Consider the following 18,871-nt stretch of genomic DNA (forward strand, 5'->3'; position numbering starts at 1 on the left):
TGCATTATAATTAAATGTACCAGTTGTGTTTCCTTGAAAGGAATTTTGAATTTTACAAAAGTTATGGCCCTTTGTTTATTTCCAGTACATTTGTCTTGAGTTTTCTTTGGAATTTGGTAGGCTTTATAATATTGATATCAATTTAGTCATGTTTAATTAATTAAAGACTAAGAACGCCTGATAACATGTATTCCTTAAACTGTAAAAAAATTTAGATTTTGACTTTTTAATGAAAGGTTATGGTTGTAGCAATTGTCACCTAACCACACTTAAGGTGATGAAAATATCAACACAAAATTATACGTATTCACACTTTATGGCATTTGACAAGCATCTATTATTCCACTCAGCAGTACTCTTGTTATTTGCATAAAAATTAATTTTAAGAGTAAATTCTATCAACCTATAACAGTATACAATGTATAGCCATAGTAAAAGTGAATTGGAAGATGTAAGACAATATTGACCCTGTGACCCCTGTTGATGGCAAAGTACTTATTCTACCCTCAGAAAGACTGTTGGCAAAACTTTAACTGTTATGTAATAGACATTTATTGCCCTTTTCTTCTTATACTTAAATGCATGTAACATCCATGTACAGTTGACTTATCAAAGACAGAAATAAGAAACGGGGCTGCGGTGGCCCGACACTTTATCACTAGTCCTCCACTTCTGGGTTGCGAGTTAGAAACTTATGTGGGGCAGTTGCCAGTTACTGACCATAGGCCGGTGGTTTTTCTCCGGGTACTCCGTCTTTCCTCCACCTCATAAACCTGGCATGTCCTTAAATGACCCTGGCTGTTAATACGACGTAAAACAAAACAAACCAAAAAAAATGGACCGAAACAACAAAGTTTCAGTAACAACAAATCACTTGGCTGTATACCTAATTAATGAACCAAAATATGAACTCGGGATATAACAATAAAGTGTGGCTTGGTTATAAATAGTCTGTACGTCTCTATCAAAGTGTACCCTCCTTTGAAGTATTTTGGAAATCTTTGGCTCCTGGTAATATGTTACCATTGTCTGACCCATCTGACATTTCCTCGATGGTTGGTACTTTCGAGGTCATAAAACGGGTCACATGTTGACATTGGATATTGGCAGAATGCTGGCATGATTATAAACTCTGGTTGATGAGATCAAGGATGTCTGTCCATATCCAGTGATGGATATTAGTTAAACATGTATATATAGGTTTGACATGTAAATATATATAAGTATTATGTAGCAGGAGTCTTGCACAAAAAACACAAGAGTAAGTACTTGAGATTTCGGCAGACAAAATCTGTTAAGAATACTTAAAACAGCAGGTAATAATAGCTGTTCTTGTATATACACATCTCTGTACTAGGTATGTCTATAACTATTGAAAAACTGCTGTGTTTGCAACAGATGTGATTACAATTGACTAATATTCCAGCCTGGTTAACCAGTACAGAGATGTTGGTTTTTCTCACTTGTTGTTTATTGTGTTACTGACTATAGACATGGCGGTGGATCCGTCCCGCAGTGGGTCGTTACTGCTCTGTATTGTCCTAGTAAATGGGCCATTAAAGATAAATGCGAGAAATGCTTGTTGCTGGTAAAACAAAAAGAGGAATTGTTTTCTAAAGCTTTAAAGAAGACAAATTGTACTTTGAAAAGCAAAGATTTATTTTGAGAAATAAACATCAAGTACCAGCAACTATTATACGGAATTAGATAAAGTGTATTATTTCAGAATTTAAGGCATTTCTATATATCAATTCTAGTATCCCAAACAAATTACCAGCAATATAAATTTTTCTGATTTATTATCAGAATTTTTGATACTTAAGATTGTAAGGAAGACTGAGATATTCATATGTTGGGTTTGAAAGAAAGATGTCGGACAGTGGCCATATGAGTTTTGACATTTTTTACCACAAATTTTCTAATATAAGGAATCCTGTTGAAACATCTGAATTGTGAGATAATGAGAAAATTTTGAGGACATGGGGGGTGGGGGGCATGTAGTGTTACTTTTGTCCTTCCTGTCATGTCGCATTGCGTCCCGCCTCGTCCCTTCCCGTCCCGTCCCTCCCGTCCCGTCCCTACCCCTCCCGTCCCTTCCCGTCCTGTCCCTACCCGTCCCGTCCCTACCCGTCCCGTCCCTCCCGTCCCGTCCCTACCCGTCCCGTTCCTACCCCTCCCGTCCCTTCCCATCCTGTCCCTACCCGTCCCGTCCCTACCCGTCCCGTCCCTCCCGTCCCGTCCCTACCCGTCCCGTTCCTACCCCTCCCGTCCCTTCCCGTCCTGTCCCTACCCGTCCCGTCCCTACCCGTCCCGTCCCTTCCCGTCCCGTCCGTACCCCTCCCGTCCCTTCCCGTCCCTTCCCGTCCCTACCCGTCCCTACCCCTCCCGTCCCTTCCCGTCCTGTCCCTACCCGTCCCATCCCTTCCCGTCCTGTCCCTAACCGTCCCGTCCCTACCTATCCCGCCCCGTCCTGTCCCGATGATGATGTTGATCTCAGGAACTGCTGATGCAATCCCCATTATCTGCTTGTGGTGTCAGGTGGCAATGGGGACATTTATGTCTTATAGACATTTTTTAGTTGTCCTTGTTATGTTTGTAAAGGAATTCCCCAGGATTACCTCCCTTTGTGATGTATGTTATAGTCTCTTGGATTAACTCCACTTTTGATGTATATTGTAAACATTCTTGGATCAACTCCCCTTTTGATTTATATCATTGACTATCTTGGATTACTTCCCCTTGTGATTGTGTATTATAGGCTCCCCTGGATTACTTCCCCTGACGATGTATGATATAGACTCCCTTGGATTAACTCCCCTTGTGATTGTGTATTATAGACTCCCCTGGATTACTTCCCCTGACGATGTATGATATCGACTCCCTTGGATTAACTCCCCTTGTGATTGTGTATTATAGACTCCCCTGGATTACTTCCCCTGACGATGTATGATATAGACTCCCTTGGATAATTTCCCCTGACGATGTATGATATAGACTCCCCTGGATTACTTCCCCTGACGATGTATGATATAGACTCCCCTGGATTAACTCCCCTTGTGATTGTGTATTATAGACTCCCCTGGATTACTTCCCCTGGCGATGTATGATATCGACTCCCTTGGATTACTTCCCCTGGCGATGTATGATATAGACTCCCCTGGATTACTTCCCTTGTGATTGTGTATTATAGACTCCCTTGGATTACTTCCCCTAGCGATGTATGTTATAGACTCCCTTGGATTAACTCCCCTTGTGATTGTGTATTATAGACTCCCCTGGATTACTTCCCCTGGCGATGTATGATATCGACTCCCCTGGATTACTTCCCCTAGCGATGTATGATATAGACTCCCTTGGATTAACTCCCCTTGTGATTGTGTATTATAGACTCCCCTGGATTACTTCCCCTGACGATGTATGATATAGACTCCCTTGGATTAACTCCCCTTGTGATTGTGTATTATAGACTCCCCTGGATTACTTCCCCTAGCGATGTATGTTATAGACTCCCTTGGATTACTTCCCTTGTGATTGTGTTTTATAGACTCCCCTGGATTACTTCCCCTAGCGATGTATGATATAGACTCCCTTGGATTAACTCCCCTTGTGATTGTGTATTATAGACTCCCCTGGATTACTTCCCCTAGCGATGTATGATATAGACTCCCTTGGATTAACTCCCCTTGTGATTGTGTATTATAGACTCCCCTGGATTACTTCCCCTAGCGATGTATGATATAGACTCCCTTGGATTAACTCCCCTTGTGATTGTGTATTATAGACTCCCCTGGATTACTTCCCCTGACGATGTATGATATAGACTCCCTTGGATTAACTCCCCTTGTGATTGTGTATTATAGACTCCCCTGGATTACTTCCCCTGACGATGTATGATATCGACTCCCTTGGATTACTTCCCCTGACGATGTATGATATAGACTCCCTTGGATTAACTCCCCTTGTGATTGTGTATTATAGACTCCCCTGGATTACTTCCCCTAGCGATGTATGATATAGACTCCCTTGGATTAACTCCCCTTGTGATTGTGTATTATAGACTCCCCTGGATTACTTCCCCTGACGATGTATGATATAGACTCCCTTGGATTAACTCCCCTTGTGATTGTGTATTATAGACTCCCCTGGATTACTTCCCCTGACGATGTATGATATAGACTCCCTTGGATTAACTCCCCTTGTGATTGTGTATTATAGACTCCCCTGGATTACTTCCCTTGTAGACTGTATGGAATAGACCCCCATGGGACTACCAACACCATGTGATTTATTTTGGATTAGCTGTTAGTAACATCATGATAAGGCTTTTGTGTATGATAACAGTTATATTATGCAGCAGTCAGGTTATTGATGGCGGGTGGGTAAATATTAATGTCATCAATTTTGTCCTCTGCTGGTCTTGATAGTAAAGAGTAAATATTGATAGACTAATTCACCAATCTCTGTCTCTCAGTTGTGCGGATTCCTCTGCTGATTGTTCGCCAGTGGGTGTGTGAATCACTGTCAACATATTGTAGGTAAACCCACTAAGTGGAGTAACTGTCATGGTTGGAGTTTCCATTTCCTCCATCGGCAGTATTACTTTAGTTCCTCGGAAATGTAGCTCATTACAAGACACTTGTCTTCATTGAATATTGACGAGAGATATAGTCCACAGATTAACTATGATAACGATAAGAGAAACCCTATCACCATATCAAAAATAGAATCACGACAGAAAGACGAGATTCACAAGCCACTTGGAGACAAGATTGATTGTAGAAAGTTTAGAGACAAAAAACTATCAAGGGTTTTTTATTTGATTTAAGGATGGTGCGAAAATTTCGGGATGTTAAAAATAAATCTTGATTCATTTACGGAGAATTTTCAGCTTGAAAGGTCAAAGATTCATGTAATTTTACTTTGTCTCAGGGAAGGAAATTTATCCTAGTGAGAGATTGATGGTGTCATCAGTTCCTTAGCATTTTCGTAGGTCGGTGACTTGGGTATCTGAATCACAGTGGCTATACATGCCTCACTTCTTTAATGCTGCCAATTGATATCTGTAGAACATATCATTACAGTCGAGATATTTGTTTGTCTAGACTCTGTTTGTCTTCAAACACATAAACTTTGTGTAGCAGAAATAGACTTCATTTTACCAAGGTATTATTTATGTTTTTGTTAATCAAAGCCAAGATTCAATCACTGGTTGATGGAACATTTTGCATGAAAAGTTAAAAGATATAGCATTTTAACATGAGGTCCTTGGAGCATAACTTGCAATGACATAGACTAATTTGGGACCATTTAACGACATAACAAAGATTCCACCTAGACTTGTGATGAGATATCTTTAGGCCTACAGGGAGAGTGTCCAGAGCCCAACTGGAAGAAAGTGCAATACTGTTTCTATTAAGAATGCTTCCCTTATCAGTTAATTTTTCAATATAAGTGAGACAGGTCCTCTGGACCTCTTGTTTATGAATTCATCTATAAAAGATTTTCATCTGATATTAAATGCATTTTTATTCCTAATATATAATATATGCCTTTTATAACATATGCTTTTAATAACACATGACTTTAAAACACATGCCTTTTATAACATATGCCTTTTATAACATATGCCTTTCATAAAAAAAGTTTTGGGAATAAATATATAGAATACTGCTGCATATATGCCATCTGTTTATTTTGAATCCGTATCATTTTTTGATCAGCACATAGTCATGTCTCCACCATATTGGTATATCTATACTTTCCACAATATTTTGAATGTGGAATTAATGTTTTACATTATATGAAGATTTTATCATATACAGTGGAACCTCTATAAACCGAACATGCATGGGACATGACTATTTGTTCGGTTTATAGAGGGTTCGGTTTGGAGAAGTTGATCGAAAAATGACCGGTCAAATTCCGGATATAATTGGTTGGACGATGTTTTATTAGAATGCACCCGATTCCAAAACGGCACGTACATACTTAGACAATTTGGATTGTCTGAATAATATGCATATTATGAAAGTTAATCAATGTTTATATTGCAGAATATATAAGAAAGGCAAATGACTATAACAATAGTTTTAAACAGTATTTTCACTTGTACAACTACACTTTACGATCGGCCTACATTTTGTTACATCCGGTGAAGCCTCGTCATGTGGATGGGGCCAATAGTCCGATACAGAATATTTTACACATCAAATAATATTAAAGGGTGTGAAGATGTTTTGTTTCAATATCAATTACAATTGATCAGATGATACTGGTCGTATTTCCGACATCGCTGTTGTCTAAACTCAGGCTTCTAGCTCTACTTGCATTGAGAAGATAAACGAACCGACGCGCTTCAATGAAGTGTGGCATTGTTTCATAATTGTCGTGTTGATTATACACTAGGCCTTCCGTCATAATGCCCCCTTGGGGTATATATTGGATACCTGTACAAATCACCTACGTAGGTCCCGAGACAATAAGGCTTCACACAATACCCGTCACAGTTGTTGTTTCACGGTTGACTGGCCTGACCTCGTGTCATAATCGCCCAGGTAAGGCCGGTTTTCAGAAGTAATTTTTGGTATATTTTAACAGGAACCGGACACAAAATCAGTCCGGTGTTCGGAATTCAGAGGGATCGGTATTTGGAAGTTTTTTAATACTATAATAAAGAAGGACCAATTCCGTACAATGACAATTCGTTCGGTATTCAGAGGTGTTCGGTTTTTAGAAGGTTCGGTTTTCGGAAGTTGCACTGTACCAGAGGTTGATCACTGTGACCTATATTTTGACCTTCAAGCGACAAAAACAGGCAGGGTATATCTGCTGTACTATTTCATGTACTGTTGGATAATCAAGATTTGTCTTTTTATTGCTATTTTCCCTGTAACCAACATAAGGAGGTTAATCAAATACCAGTACTCTGATGAAGGAAACCTCTTACTTCCAGGTAAGCAGTGAATTGGTCGAAGCCATTTGGTATATGTTAATTCTGATGTACTGTTGTGTATGTAGATATCTGGTCATACTTCTGTATACTATGAATAAATTACTTGATTTGTATATTTACATATGTGATTGAATCCCATTAACTTTTGTCTCACGTGGCTCTATTAGAACGTGACATTGATGGTCGAAGGCTGTCAATCTGTGTATGTGCAAACGCACAAGTAACAGGGATTTTGGTGGTGTTATTTACTCTGATATAATTGTAAACCTATTATTAACTTGATCGTGGTTCTAACATTGGGTGATCCTTGCTGCCTGATATGATGTGAGATAGCTGTCATCCGTATCCTGGCTGTTCATGCTCCCAACACATTGGTGCTTACTAGACTTTTCCTGTACAGTCAGAATAAATTGTCACTAGCATCCTCACAATTGTTGGCTTAAGCTGTACTCAGTGATGAAAACAAAAACTTGCCACTGATCAACTGTCCAACAACATGGAATGATTTTAAATTTTCAATAAACTAGTTATATATGATTTTACTTGTCCATTAGTCACCCACAGGGTAACCCAGGAGAGATGGAGAGTTGGGTTGGACTATGATTTTTAATTGTGTCTGTCCTTCTGTTCTTCCTACACCATATGCCACTGGAACATCACACTTAGGGTATATGGGTAGAAGTGTGCCATGTATCAAAAGGAGGTCACCTGACTTACATTTTGACCTTTGGTCTACATTAAAGAAAAAATTTGTCTGGGCTCCATTTGCTTCACTACATATTGTTGAAACTTCATTTGGGCATAGCTAGGTTCACATTGACAAGACAGTACTGTCATGAATCAAAAGCATGTCACAATTGTATTGTTTATTTGTCATGTATGATGTACTATTGGATTTTCTTATCAACTTTTCTTGCTAGATATTTGATATATCTGAACCTAAAGGTCAGGATGATCTGTAGTCATTGTGCTTCTTCCGTCGTCGCTTACTGTGCGCCATCCGTTGTGCGCTGTCCAGCCCGCATTCACTTTTCACATTTCAAACTTCTTTTTAATTTCTACGGAAGGATTGAGCTGAAACTTGCCTGGAATGATCCTGAGATGGTCTTGACCAATTAAGTGTTGTTATTTTTCAGGTCTATCCGAAATCCAAGATGGCCACCATAGCAACTTTTCCAGTTCCACTTGTGCCTTTTCAGTTTGAAAATCATAGGGATGTTAAGGAAGGGAAGCCAACATAGTGTTGTTTAAACTTTTCAGCCTTGTAAAAATTTTGAAATGGCAGCAGTGGCAACATTGTTGTTATTTTTCTGGTCTGTCCAAAATGCAAGATGGCTACCATGGCCAACAGTACCACTATACTTGCTTCTGAGTATATATACTACAATAGTACAAAGGTCATTAGAGTCAGATGACCATTAAGGCCCATGGGCCTCTTGTTAATGATCAGCATTATCAATGGTAGGCTTTTCTGTTCTTAGTCACTTGGTCTATATTGTCCTCCTAACACAATCCTTGTTATGACTATTTCCTAAAAAAAAACCTGGGAGGATGATCTTTATCAAATTCATGCCTATGTGATGTACATAGATGGGCATGTTGAAGGTCTTACACAACTAATTCAGGCAATCTGAACTGCTGGTTCAACACAACCCTGTTTCTTAATAGGCGTGTAGCTATTTTCCTGAGTAAATATCATATGTGAAATGCACTTCTTTATGTACAAAAATAAAGAGTAGGGTATTGAGATTTCAAAATCATTAATATACATAATGATGTAGGATTCCAGATGTTAAAAGGCAGGAATTCCCCAGATGGAGGTTAACTCATTGCCCCCTGTAGCCATCTTTGTTGTTGTCCCCTGCAGCCAAAATGAGGCTGGAGATGCTCTCTCCCTGGACCAATATGGCTGCAGTGACCAATTTTTCACCTCAACTTTTAAAAGTATGTTTCCAGGCTTTTCCATTCATATTTTGTGTATAAACATATAATAAAAGTTGTAGAGTTTGTATTAAATATTAATATTAGAATAAAATATAAAGTGTTCTTACCTTTTATCTTGTTTTTTTTTTTTACAATTTAATCCCATTTTCTTGTCCTTCGTTCCAAAATCACCATAGAAAATTGTTACTGATATCTATATTTACATGTTATTAGTATTCACAAATCATCATAATTGTTTGTTTTTTTTTTATTTCACAAAACCTCTACCTTTTCACTGATTCTTATGGTACTCTTCGAAACATTTTACACAAAGATGAGCAGCACAACCTGAACACTCCCATTTCACATCTGACCGCTTTCGGTTTTTTGAGCAGTTTTTACACCTGCCTCTTTTGACACTTTCTTTTGGCCAATGACCTATGCCATGTAGATCTTTATTGGAGACTCTTCTTCGCTTTCGTGCCATTCTGTAGTTACCAATAAGTAGTTTGGCCAACTTCATTCTGAAGTCGAGAAGAGATCTCTCTTTCCTACGACCAGACTTCGTCTCCAGTTGGTGATTAGGAGATTCCTTCATCAAAATGTAGGCATTCGCGATCGAAAGATCTAACAGGAAGTAGAAAACATATGTCCACCACCTCTTGCACATCCTGAAAGTCGGATATTCTGTCCTTGTTTGGTCCGCTTTGTCCACTCCATTCATTTTCAGGTTGTAGTGCTGGACAACACTCGGACTAGGAACCTGTCTTTGAGTACCATCTTTCTGTCGCCTTTGTACCTGCAATCCATTCTCTCTGGGATCATCAGCTGATGACAAAAAGAAGATGGTCTTCTTGTCTTTCCAGGCATATGCAGCTATCTGTCCCCTTTGTAATACTTTCAGGTCACCCTGGTTTTTTACACACTTTGGGTGTAATATGGCTGCAGGAAATTCCTTCCTGTTGGAGCGGGTTGTGCCGCGGGCGTAAGTTAGGCGCCTGATCAAGATAGACAAAAGTTCATAACTTGTAAAAAAGTTGTCGATGTTTACAATATGATGCCTGTTCTCTATCTTTTTAGTCAACTCCAGAACCACTCTTGTGGATTGTCCATATTGTTGATGCTGATTAGTATCGCCATGCTTCCCAGTGTAAATTTGGAATTCATTCACGAATCCATTTTCAGAATCTGCACGCATCCATACTTTTATGCCATACTTAGTGGGTTTGGCTGGCAGGTACTGACGAAATCCAAGTCGTCCATGGAAAGCAATCATCGCCTCATCAACACTTGTATCCTGATGCGGATGATATTCCTGTAGGCACTGTTTTAGAATTATATCAATTAGTGGACGGATATGATGCAGTCGGTCAAATCCAGGTTCTCCCCGAGGAGGATTTGTTGAGGAATCATTCACATGAAAGTATTATGAAATTTTATCAAATCTATCTCTTGACATGACATTTGGGATAAAAAGGTTTCCAAACATAGAATCTGTTGACCAGTACATTTCCATTGCTGGTAATTGAAGAATACTCATGTAAATTCTTATCCCAGTGAATGCCTTCATTTCCTCTACTTTCGTCGGGTACCACTGGTTGTCAGGCTTTTGTTGTTGCTGTTGTTCTGCATACAAGTTTGTCTGCAAAGTCATTCTGTCAAATATTTCCGGAGGAAACATCAGAAACAGAAAATCCAATTCCCCCTTGTTCTCATCAAACGTTGTATTAGGCCCCACTCGGGCTGTAAACTTTGGAATTTTTATATTTGACAAATTGTCTGACCAAACATCGTCCAAGCACTCGCGATCGCCGGCATCGTTTTCACTTTCAGTTTCACTTTCTGACAATGAATTATCACTGAAATCGATGTCTGACAATTCGTGTTCATGTACTTGTTCTAATAAATCACCTTTTCGCACCGCCTCTAAAACATCCTCAGCCGTAAATCCATCGAAATCCTCCTCGTCCGAACTCGTATCAATGTTAAAATCGGCCATTTTTACTATGTTCCATGTGAGTAGTTTTGTAGTAGAATTCCTTCGATTTTCGCGCGAAAATACACCATGTGCTTTTCTAATTAGCATATTCATGAGCGGAAATTTCCAGTGTAGTTCTGTATGTGTATTACTTTGACCAATGGCAGCCGTCGATTGTAAATATCTCAGCGAATCAAAATCACGCTTTTATGCTGATCTCGGGAAATCCACCATGCCGGAAGTATACGCATTTACGCGACAGTCGGGAGACAACAACATTGAATTGGACCGCTTTATCTTTCAAGTACTGGTGTGCTCTTATATGCCATTAAACCTATCCAATAAAATCATTTTCAGGTAGCGAAGACTTTAATCTTTAATTTGATATATTTTTAACTTTATATCATTTGAACTTCAAATGAGTGACTGAGGGGATGAAGTTACTGGTAATATAACATATAATAAAATAACTAGTTGTGTAAAATGGCAGACAGCCAGCCATCTTTGGATTTTGACTTTTTCTCAGAAAGTACTTCATATATCTTCCTGGGATTTTATGTGTAGATTCCACTTGGTCCAGAGTTGTTCATGATCTATTTCAGGACTAATCATTTCATATAGAATGGCCAACTGGGAGGCAGTTTGGTATTTTGACAGATTCCTTTATCTCTGTTTCTCATATTTGGAAAAAAACAGAATTTAATTTTGATAGTTTATGAAAACATTTGAATGGCATGAGGAAGAAAAATGTTTGTGACATGATCAAGTGAAAGCGGAGTGAAATATGGGAAGCCTTACTTCTAAGCTAACTAGAATGCTGATCGATTAACTTCATACGGATAATAAACTTAAAGTACAAATCAACTATTAAAGAAAGCAGTTAATTAAATTTTCAGAAAATTCTTCACAGATTTATAACAATAATAATCTGACATTTACATAGAAAACCTTTATTATCAATTTTGGGTTTTAGGTAAATTAGTTTTAAATATTCATACTAGATATTTTTTTCAATTTTGGTTGGCTGAAATAAAATATGGCACTCGATCCTGTCAAATACTCGTAGTTCCTTGTCTGTTTTACATCCTGTTACCGCTAGCTTTATATATTATTTACTACAGAAGCTCCGTAAATCACATTCATCTGAAGACAACCTGACGATAGTGTCCTTTTATCCCCAATAACAGGGTTTACAGCAAATATGGAATTGACATCATGTATGTGAGGTCCCTATTACATTCCCGTCCAAAACTGATTCAGCATTTACAGGCCCCCAAAGTAATTGATATTTATGTCTTCCCTGCCTCACTGAAGGGAGTTTTGATTTTACCAAATAGGTTTTTTAGATCGAGACTGACATTCTCCCTACTAAGTTAAACGATGGGTGTATGTATATCCGGAGAGACAGACAAGAGATTGTTTGTCCTTCCTTACATGTAATGATGTCTGTAACAACTCGTCTGGACCATCATTCCGTCCTTATGTCATTTCCTTATTAAAATCAAAGTCATATTCATCATGATCAGACAATGTGTTGTACAACACTCTCAAGTCCTAAAGGCCTAATCATGATCACGGTCCATGTCACGGTCCATGTCACGATCCACGTCACTGCACAAGTCATGGTCCATGTCTAGGCCCATGTCACGGTCCATGTCACGATCCACGTCACTGCACAAGTCATGGTCCATGTCACAGTCCATGTCACAGTCCATGTCACGATCCACGTCACTGCCCATGTCTAGGCCCATGTCATGGTTCATGTCACAGTCCACGTCACTGCCAAAGTCATGGTCCATGTCACGGTCCACGTCATGGTCCACGTCACTGCCCACGTCAAGGCCCATGTCATGGTTCATGTCACAGTCCACGTCACTGCCAAAGTCATGGTCCATGTCACGGTCCACGTCATGGTCCACGTCACTGCCCACGTCAAGGCCCATGTCACGGTTCATGTCACGGTCCACGTCACTGCCCAAGTCATGGTCCACGTCACTGCCCACGTCAAGGCCCATGTCACGGTTCATGTCATGGTCCATGTCACTGCCAAAGTCATGGTCTATGTCACGGTCCATGTCACTGTCCATGTCACATCACGGCCCAGGTACATCATTGCAGAATCTTTTATTATGGATCTCCTCCAGGGATGGTGGATGCTTGATTTGATAAATGAGGAAATCCATTTTACATGGTGGAAAAGATTATTTCATTTCCTACATATAGTTACATCAATGTTTACACGTTTAAATAATGTTCCAATGCCTTCAGAAATCACAGATGAACATTTTATCATTTAAGATTGAGTGTCCTGTCATGACATTGCGCGAGGCTTTGAGTACTATAACAGGGCATATCACCAAAGTGAAATCAGTCTCTACAAGTTATTGACGCAGAAAAGTTTTATATGAGAAATAAAACTCGGGTAATACAGATACTATTTTGCCAGATTTATATAAACTTTCTTTCCTTGGATTATCTAAGAATTAATTGTATAATAAATAAAATAGGAAAACATCGGATTTTTATAAACTAATTCAGGTGATTTTTTTGTATATTTTTTAATATTGTAGTTTGTATGCAAAGCTTTAACAATAAAGATATTTGTTTTTATTGAGGATTGTATTATACATTGATAGATTTCAGGGGACTATATGTAATGGATGCTCTGATATAATGGTCTATGATAGTATGTTGTTCTCCAATAACTGAGAATTCTGATCCATTAGCTTACAACATTACACTAGGACTTGTGTTATATTGACAATTTACACTGACAATATTTGTACAACATGAATACCCCTCTGTCCTCTGCTGACTGTGATAGAATGCACCAAATCAATAATTGAGCAAGTCCATTGTGCTTTATAAGGGGTACCAACATTCACATTCATCTGTGCTCATTTACCATGATAGCAAAACATTACTACTGCCAAATAAGGTATATATACCATCTTGTATTGTTGTATCCTACCAAATAAGGTATATACCATCTTGTATTGTTTACTACCAAATAAGGTATATACCATCTTGTATTATATACTACCAAATAAGGTATATATACCATCTTGTATTGTTGTATCCTACCAAATAAGGTATATATACCATCCTTTATTGTTTACTACCAAATAAGGTATATACCATCTTGTATTATATACTACCAAATAAGGTATATGCCATCCTGTATTGTATGTTGTATACTGCCAAATAAGGTATATGCTATCTTGTTTTGTTGTATACTACCAAATAAGGTACAGTGGAACCTCTTTAAACCGAACATGCAAGGGACATTGATATTTGTTTGGTTTACAGAGAGTTCGGTTTGAAGAAGTTGATCGAAATGACCGGTCGAATTCTGGATACGATAGGTCGGACGATGTTTTGTTAGGATGTACCCAATTACAAACCAACACGTACGTCTGTAGACAATTTGGTTTGTCTGAATATTATGAATACTATGAAAATTAATCAATGTATATATTGCAGGTTATATAAGAAAGGCAAATGACTATAACTGTAGTTTAAACATTTTAAGATCGACCTACATTTTGTAACATCCGGTGAAGCTTCGTCATGTGGATGGGGCCGATATGGAATATTTTGCACATCGAATAATATGAAAGGGTGTGAAGATATTTTGTTTCAATATTAATTATGATTAATCAGTTGATACTGGTCGTATTTCTGACATCGGTATTGTCTTAAAAACATAGGACACACAGGGTTCATTTACGACCATGCAAAAACAACCCCCTTTGGGCCTCATTTAAATTAGATGCGAAACTCATGTAGGCTTCTATGGGGCGCCGTTTTACTATTTATTCCCATTTGGTGATATCACCTGTTCAAATGAGTGATATCACCTATTCGAATAGGTGATATTACTGAAGAACTTTTTAAGTGATATCACCTATTCGAATAGGTGATATCACCTATTTGAATGAGTGATATCACCTATTCGTTTCATTAAGTGATATCACCCATTCGCATAGGTGATATCACTTATTGAAATGAATAGGTGATATCACCAATTCGAATAGGTTATATCACTCATTCGAATAGGTGATATCATTTAATGAAACGAATAGGTGATATCACCAATTCGAATAGGTGATATCACTTATAAAATTTCATAAGTGATATCACCTTTTCGAATAAGTGATATCACTTTAGAATCAATACAAACGACTGCTGCAAAATAAGTATAATGGTACAGTAGATGAGCATACAGTTTTCCAAATTTTATAAGTGATATCACCTATTCAAATAGGTGATATCACTTAATGAAACGAATAGGTGATATCACTCAATCGAATAGGTGATATCACTTATAAAATTTCATAAGTGATATCCCCTATTTGTATAGGTGATATCACTCATTCGAATAGGTGATATCACTTAAGAATTTTATAATTAAGTGATATCACCTATTCGAATAGGTGATATCACTTAAGAATATTTTTAAGTGATATCACCTATTCCAATTGGTGATATCATCTATTCGAATGAGTGATTCGAATGGGTGATATCACCTATTCGAATAGGTGATATCACATATTTGAAAAACTAATAGGTGATATCACCTATTCGAATAGGTGATATCACCAAATGGGAATAAACAGTAAAAGGGCGCCCCATAGGCTTCTAGCTCTACTTGCATTGAGAAGATAAACAAACCGCGGCACTTCAATGAAGTGTGGCATTGTTTCGTAATAGTTGTGTTGATTATATACACTAGGCCTACCGTCATAATGATCCCTTGGGGTATATATTGGATACCTATACAAATCACCTATATGTAAACGTAGGTCCCGAGTGTTGTTTCATGGTTGACTGACCTGATCTTGTGTCATGATTGCTCAGGTAAGGCTGGTTTTCAGAAGTAATTTTTGGTATATTTTAACAGGAACCGGACACAAAATCGGTCCGGTTTTCAGAATTCAGAGGGATCGATCGGTATTTGGAAGTTTTTTAACACTATAATAAAGAAGGACCAATTCCGTACAATGACAATTTGTTCGGTATTCAGAGGTGTTGAATTCAGTTTTTAGAAGGTTCAGTTTTCGGAAGTTTCACTGTATATACCATCTTGTTTTGCTGTATACTGTACCAAATAAAGTATATAACATCTGGTATTGTTGTATACTACCAAATAAAGTACAGTGGACCCTCGATAATCCGAACACCTTCGTTCCCAGTCCAAACCGTCCGGATTACGAGTTTTCCGGACTGCTGAATTTCGTGTACCAGGTCAAAAAAAATTGTCATGTAAGAGTTGTCTCCCTTGATTATATACAATCCGGGACGTTTCATAAACACGTCTAATTGTCAGACTTTTTAACAATACATATACTTATGTTTCTGATATGATTCTTGTTTTGTTTTGTAGAAAGTAAAAAATAAACTATGTTTTTAAAAGAACATGTAAAGTGAAAGTTGTTTTATTTATAGCGGGCATAGAATTCTATGTGACCTACAAACAACACACATGTGTCACGTCCCGGAGGTTCACAAGCCAGTAGAAATTACAAACGTTAAATACCTTAAATAAAATACCCGGATTTTACAACTTACCGTCAGTCCATGTTTTTTTAATGATTTTTACGTACCAGAAACCCCAAGCTATCTATTTAAAAGTACGCGACACCAGCGAGAACTACCCAAGATGTCCGATAATTATTAAACCCGTATTCACTTAACAATGTGACGCTTAGTTAAGTATTTGACGACTATTGACTAATTTGTGTGTAATCAACCCAGTTCTTGTGATCACTGCTTAATACGTAAATGTGTATGTAATTAATAACATGCATTTTTCAATGAGTCGTCGTTTCACGTAACGGTGTTACAAAGCCGATATCCGTGTTTACCCAATACAAGTGTTAATGATGTTAATTACCGATCATAAATTTATTACATGTATTTGAGATTGATTAATTATCGTATCACGTACTGTATGTTTGTGCATAAATTCTGTAACATTTAGGTCGTAGAGAAAAAGCAATGTACCGTTATAAAAACAAAAGCTACACATTGTAACACAGGTAAACACCCGGGGCTATGACCTGGCAGCGGTCGCTATGACTACGCACAGTGTCAAGCGATAGTCTGTACAGCTGTCGACACGGGCGACTTGCCCCGACATTTTTTTCTCCTAGTGGTGAAAAAATCGTCCAGATTATTGAGGGAAATTTCCTAATGAAAAGTACGTTCCGTTCCCAAAATGGGCTTCCGGAATCCGAATCCGAATTTCCGGACTGGTGAGTACAAATAACGTTACGGAAATCCGTTCCCGTGCATTTCCGTCCGGACTGTGAGTTTTCCGGACTATCGGCGTCCGGATTATCGCGGGTCCACTGTATATAACATCTGGTATTGTTGTATACTACAAAATAAAGTATATAACATCTGGTATTGTTGTATACTACCAAATAAAGTATATAACATCTGGTATTGTTGTATACTACAAAATAAAGTATATAACATCTGGTATTGTTGTATACTACAAAATAAAGTATATAACATCTGGTATTGTTGTATACTACAAAATAAAGTATATAACATCTGGTATTGTTGTATACTACCAAATAAAGTATATAACATCTGGTATTGTTGTATACTACCAAATAAAGTATATAACATCTGGTATTGTTGTATACTACCAAATAAAGTATATAACATCTGGTATTGTTGTATACTACAAAATAAAGTATATAACATCTGGTATTGTTGTATACTACCAAAATAAAGTATATAACATCTGGTATTGTTGTATACTACCAAATAAAGTATATAACATCTGGTATTGTTGTATACTACAAAATAAAGTATATAACATCTGGTATTGTTGTATACTACCAAAATAAAGTATATAACATCTGGTATTGTTGTATACTACCAAATAAAGTATATAACATCTGGTATTGTTTTATACTACCAAAATAAAGTATATAACATCTGGTATTGTTGTATACTACCAAATAAAGTATATAACATCTGGTATTGTTGTATACTACCAAATAAAGTATATAACATCTGGTATTGTTGTATACTACCAAAATAAAGTATATAACATCTGGTATTGTTGTATATACAGAGGAGCCCACTTATTTGCATATCGGTTATTTGAATATCCCGCTTATTTGCATAAAATTCTCGGGTCCTGATTTTTTTCTTCTTTATCTTTGTATTTTAATCCAGTGTATTTGTATCGACTAAAACACTGACTCCCGCTTATATGCATATAAAAATTCAAAAAAATAGAAAAATTTTAATTGATTTTAGGGTATTTTTGTGATTTTCCCGTAATAAAAGTTTTATGAAAGGTGTTTTAACTTACATATTGATTTGATACGATGTACAACGTTATCTCATCATTGGTTCACACTTCGTCATTACAGGTTACGTTCGATGCATCGATATCGACATTTAGTTATTATCCAGACCATATCAGTAGCAATGTGCAGAAGAATTACTGAATAAAATATCTATATGCCTCATTTTTTGATGAGATTTGTTTATTTATTATAGCATCGATCCAAACCTGTGTTCTGTGCACTTGAATACTCGCTGAGGCAGGTTGCGATCTCCATGATTGTTTACTAGGCGCGTTGCATTGTGGGGGCATATGTGTAATGAACGACAACTCTTTCTGTGTGCGCCATTTTCCAAAACAAACCCAAACGACAATACACATGTCACGGTCATTTAAGACAGTCTATTGTTTCAGCAGTTCATCATCTATGATCAAACAACTAGCCTAATATACTCATAGCAGGAACAAAACGCATCTCGAGACGATAATGAATGTTAATTGAAACGATGACATTGTACATCGTAGTGCCAACCCACGCGTGTATGACCGATGTCGGACCCAGAGAATCAGAGTGACAAGTAGTAAACGATGAAGTGTATTTAAATATTTGTACATTCACAAAGAATAACAACCCTCGTATTTACTCTTACATTTTAAATAATGTTTTTTTTAAAAATATATTTTTAACGCAAATAACGTAAACAAT

General features: G+C 37.5%; 1 protein-coding gene across 1 annotated transcript; it reads right to left on the reverse strand.

Moving 5' to 3' along the window:
* Positions 1 to 9,167: 9,167 nt before the first annotated feature.
* Positions 9,168 to 10,151, reverse strand: LOC117341690 (piggyBac transposable element-derived protein 3-like). Its single transcript, XM_033903550.1, has one exon. It carries the CDS (start codon positions 10,149 to 10,151, stop codon positions 9,168 to 9,170), a length of 984 nt encoding a protein of 327 aa, XP_033759441.1.
* Positions 10,152 to 18,871: the final 8,720 nt, after the last annotated feature.

The sequence above is a fragment of the Pecten maximus genome, chromosome 2, assembly GCF_902652985.1.
Source record: "Pecten maximus chromosome 2, xPecMax1.1, whole genome shotgun sequence".
Lineage (NCBI taxonomy): Eukaryota > Metazoa > Mollusca > Bivalvia > Pectinida > Pectinidae > Pecten > Pecten maximus.

Coding starts and splice junctions, on each gene's coding strand:
- LOC117341690 (XM_033903550.1), bottom strand. CDS start 10,151: ATGATTGCTTTCCATGGACGACTTGGATTTCGTCAGTACCTGCCAGCC.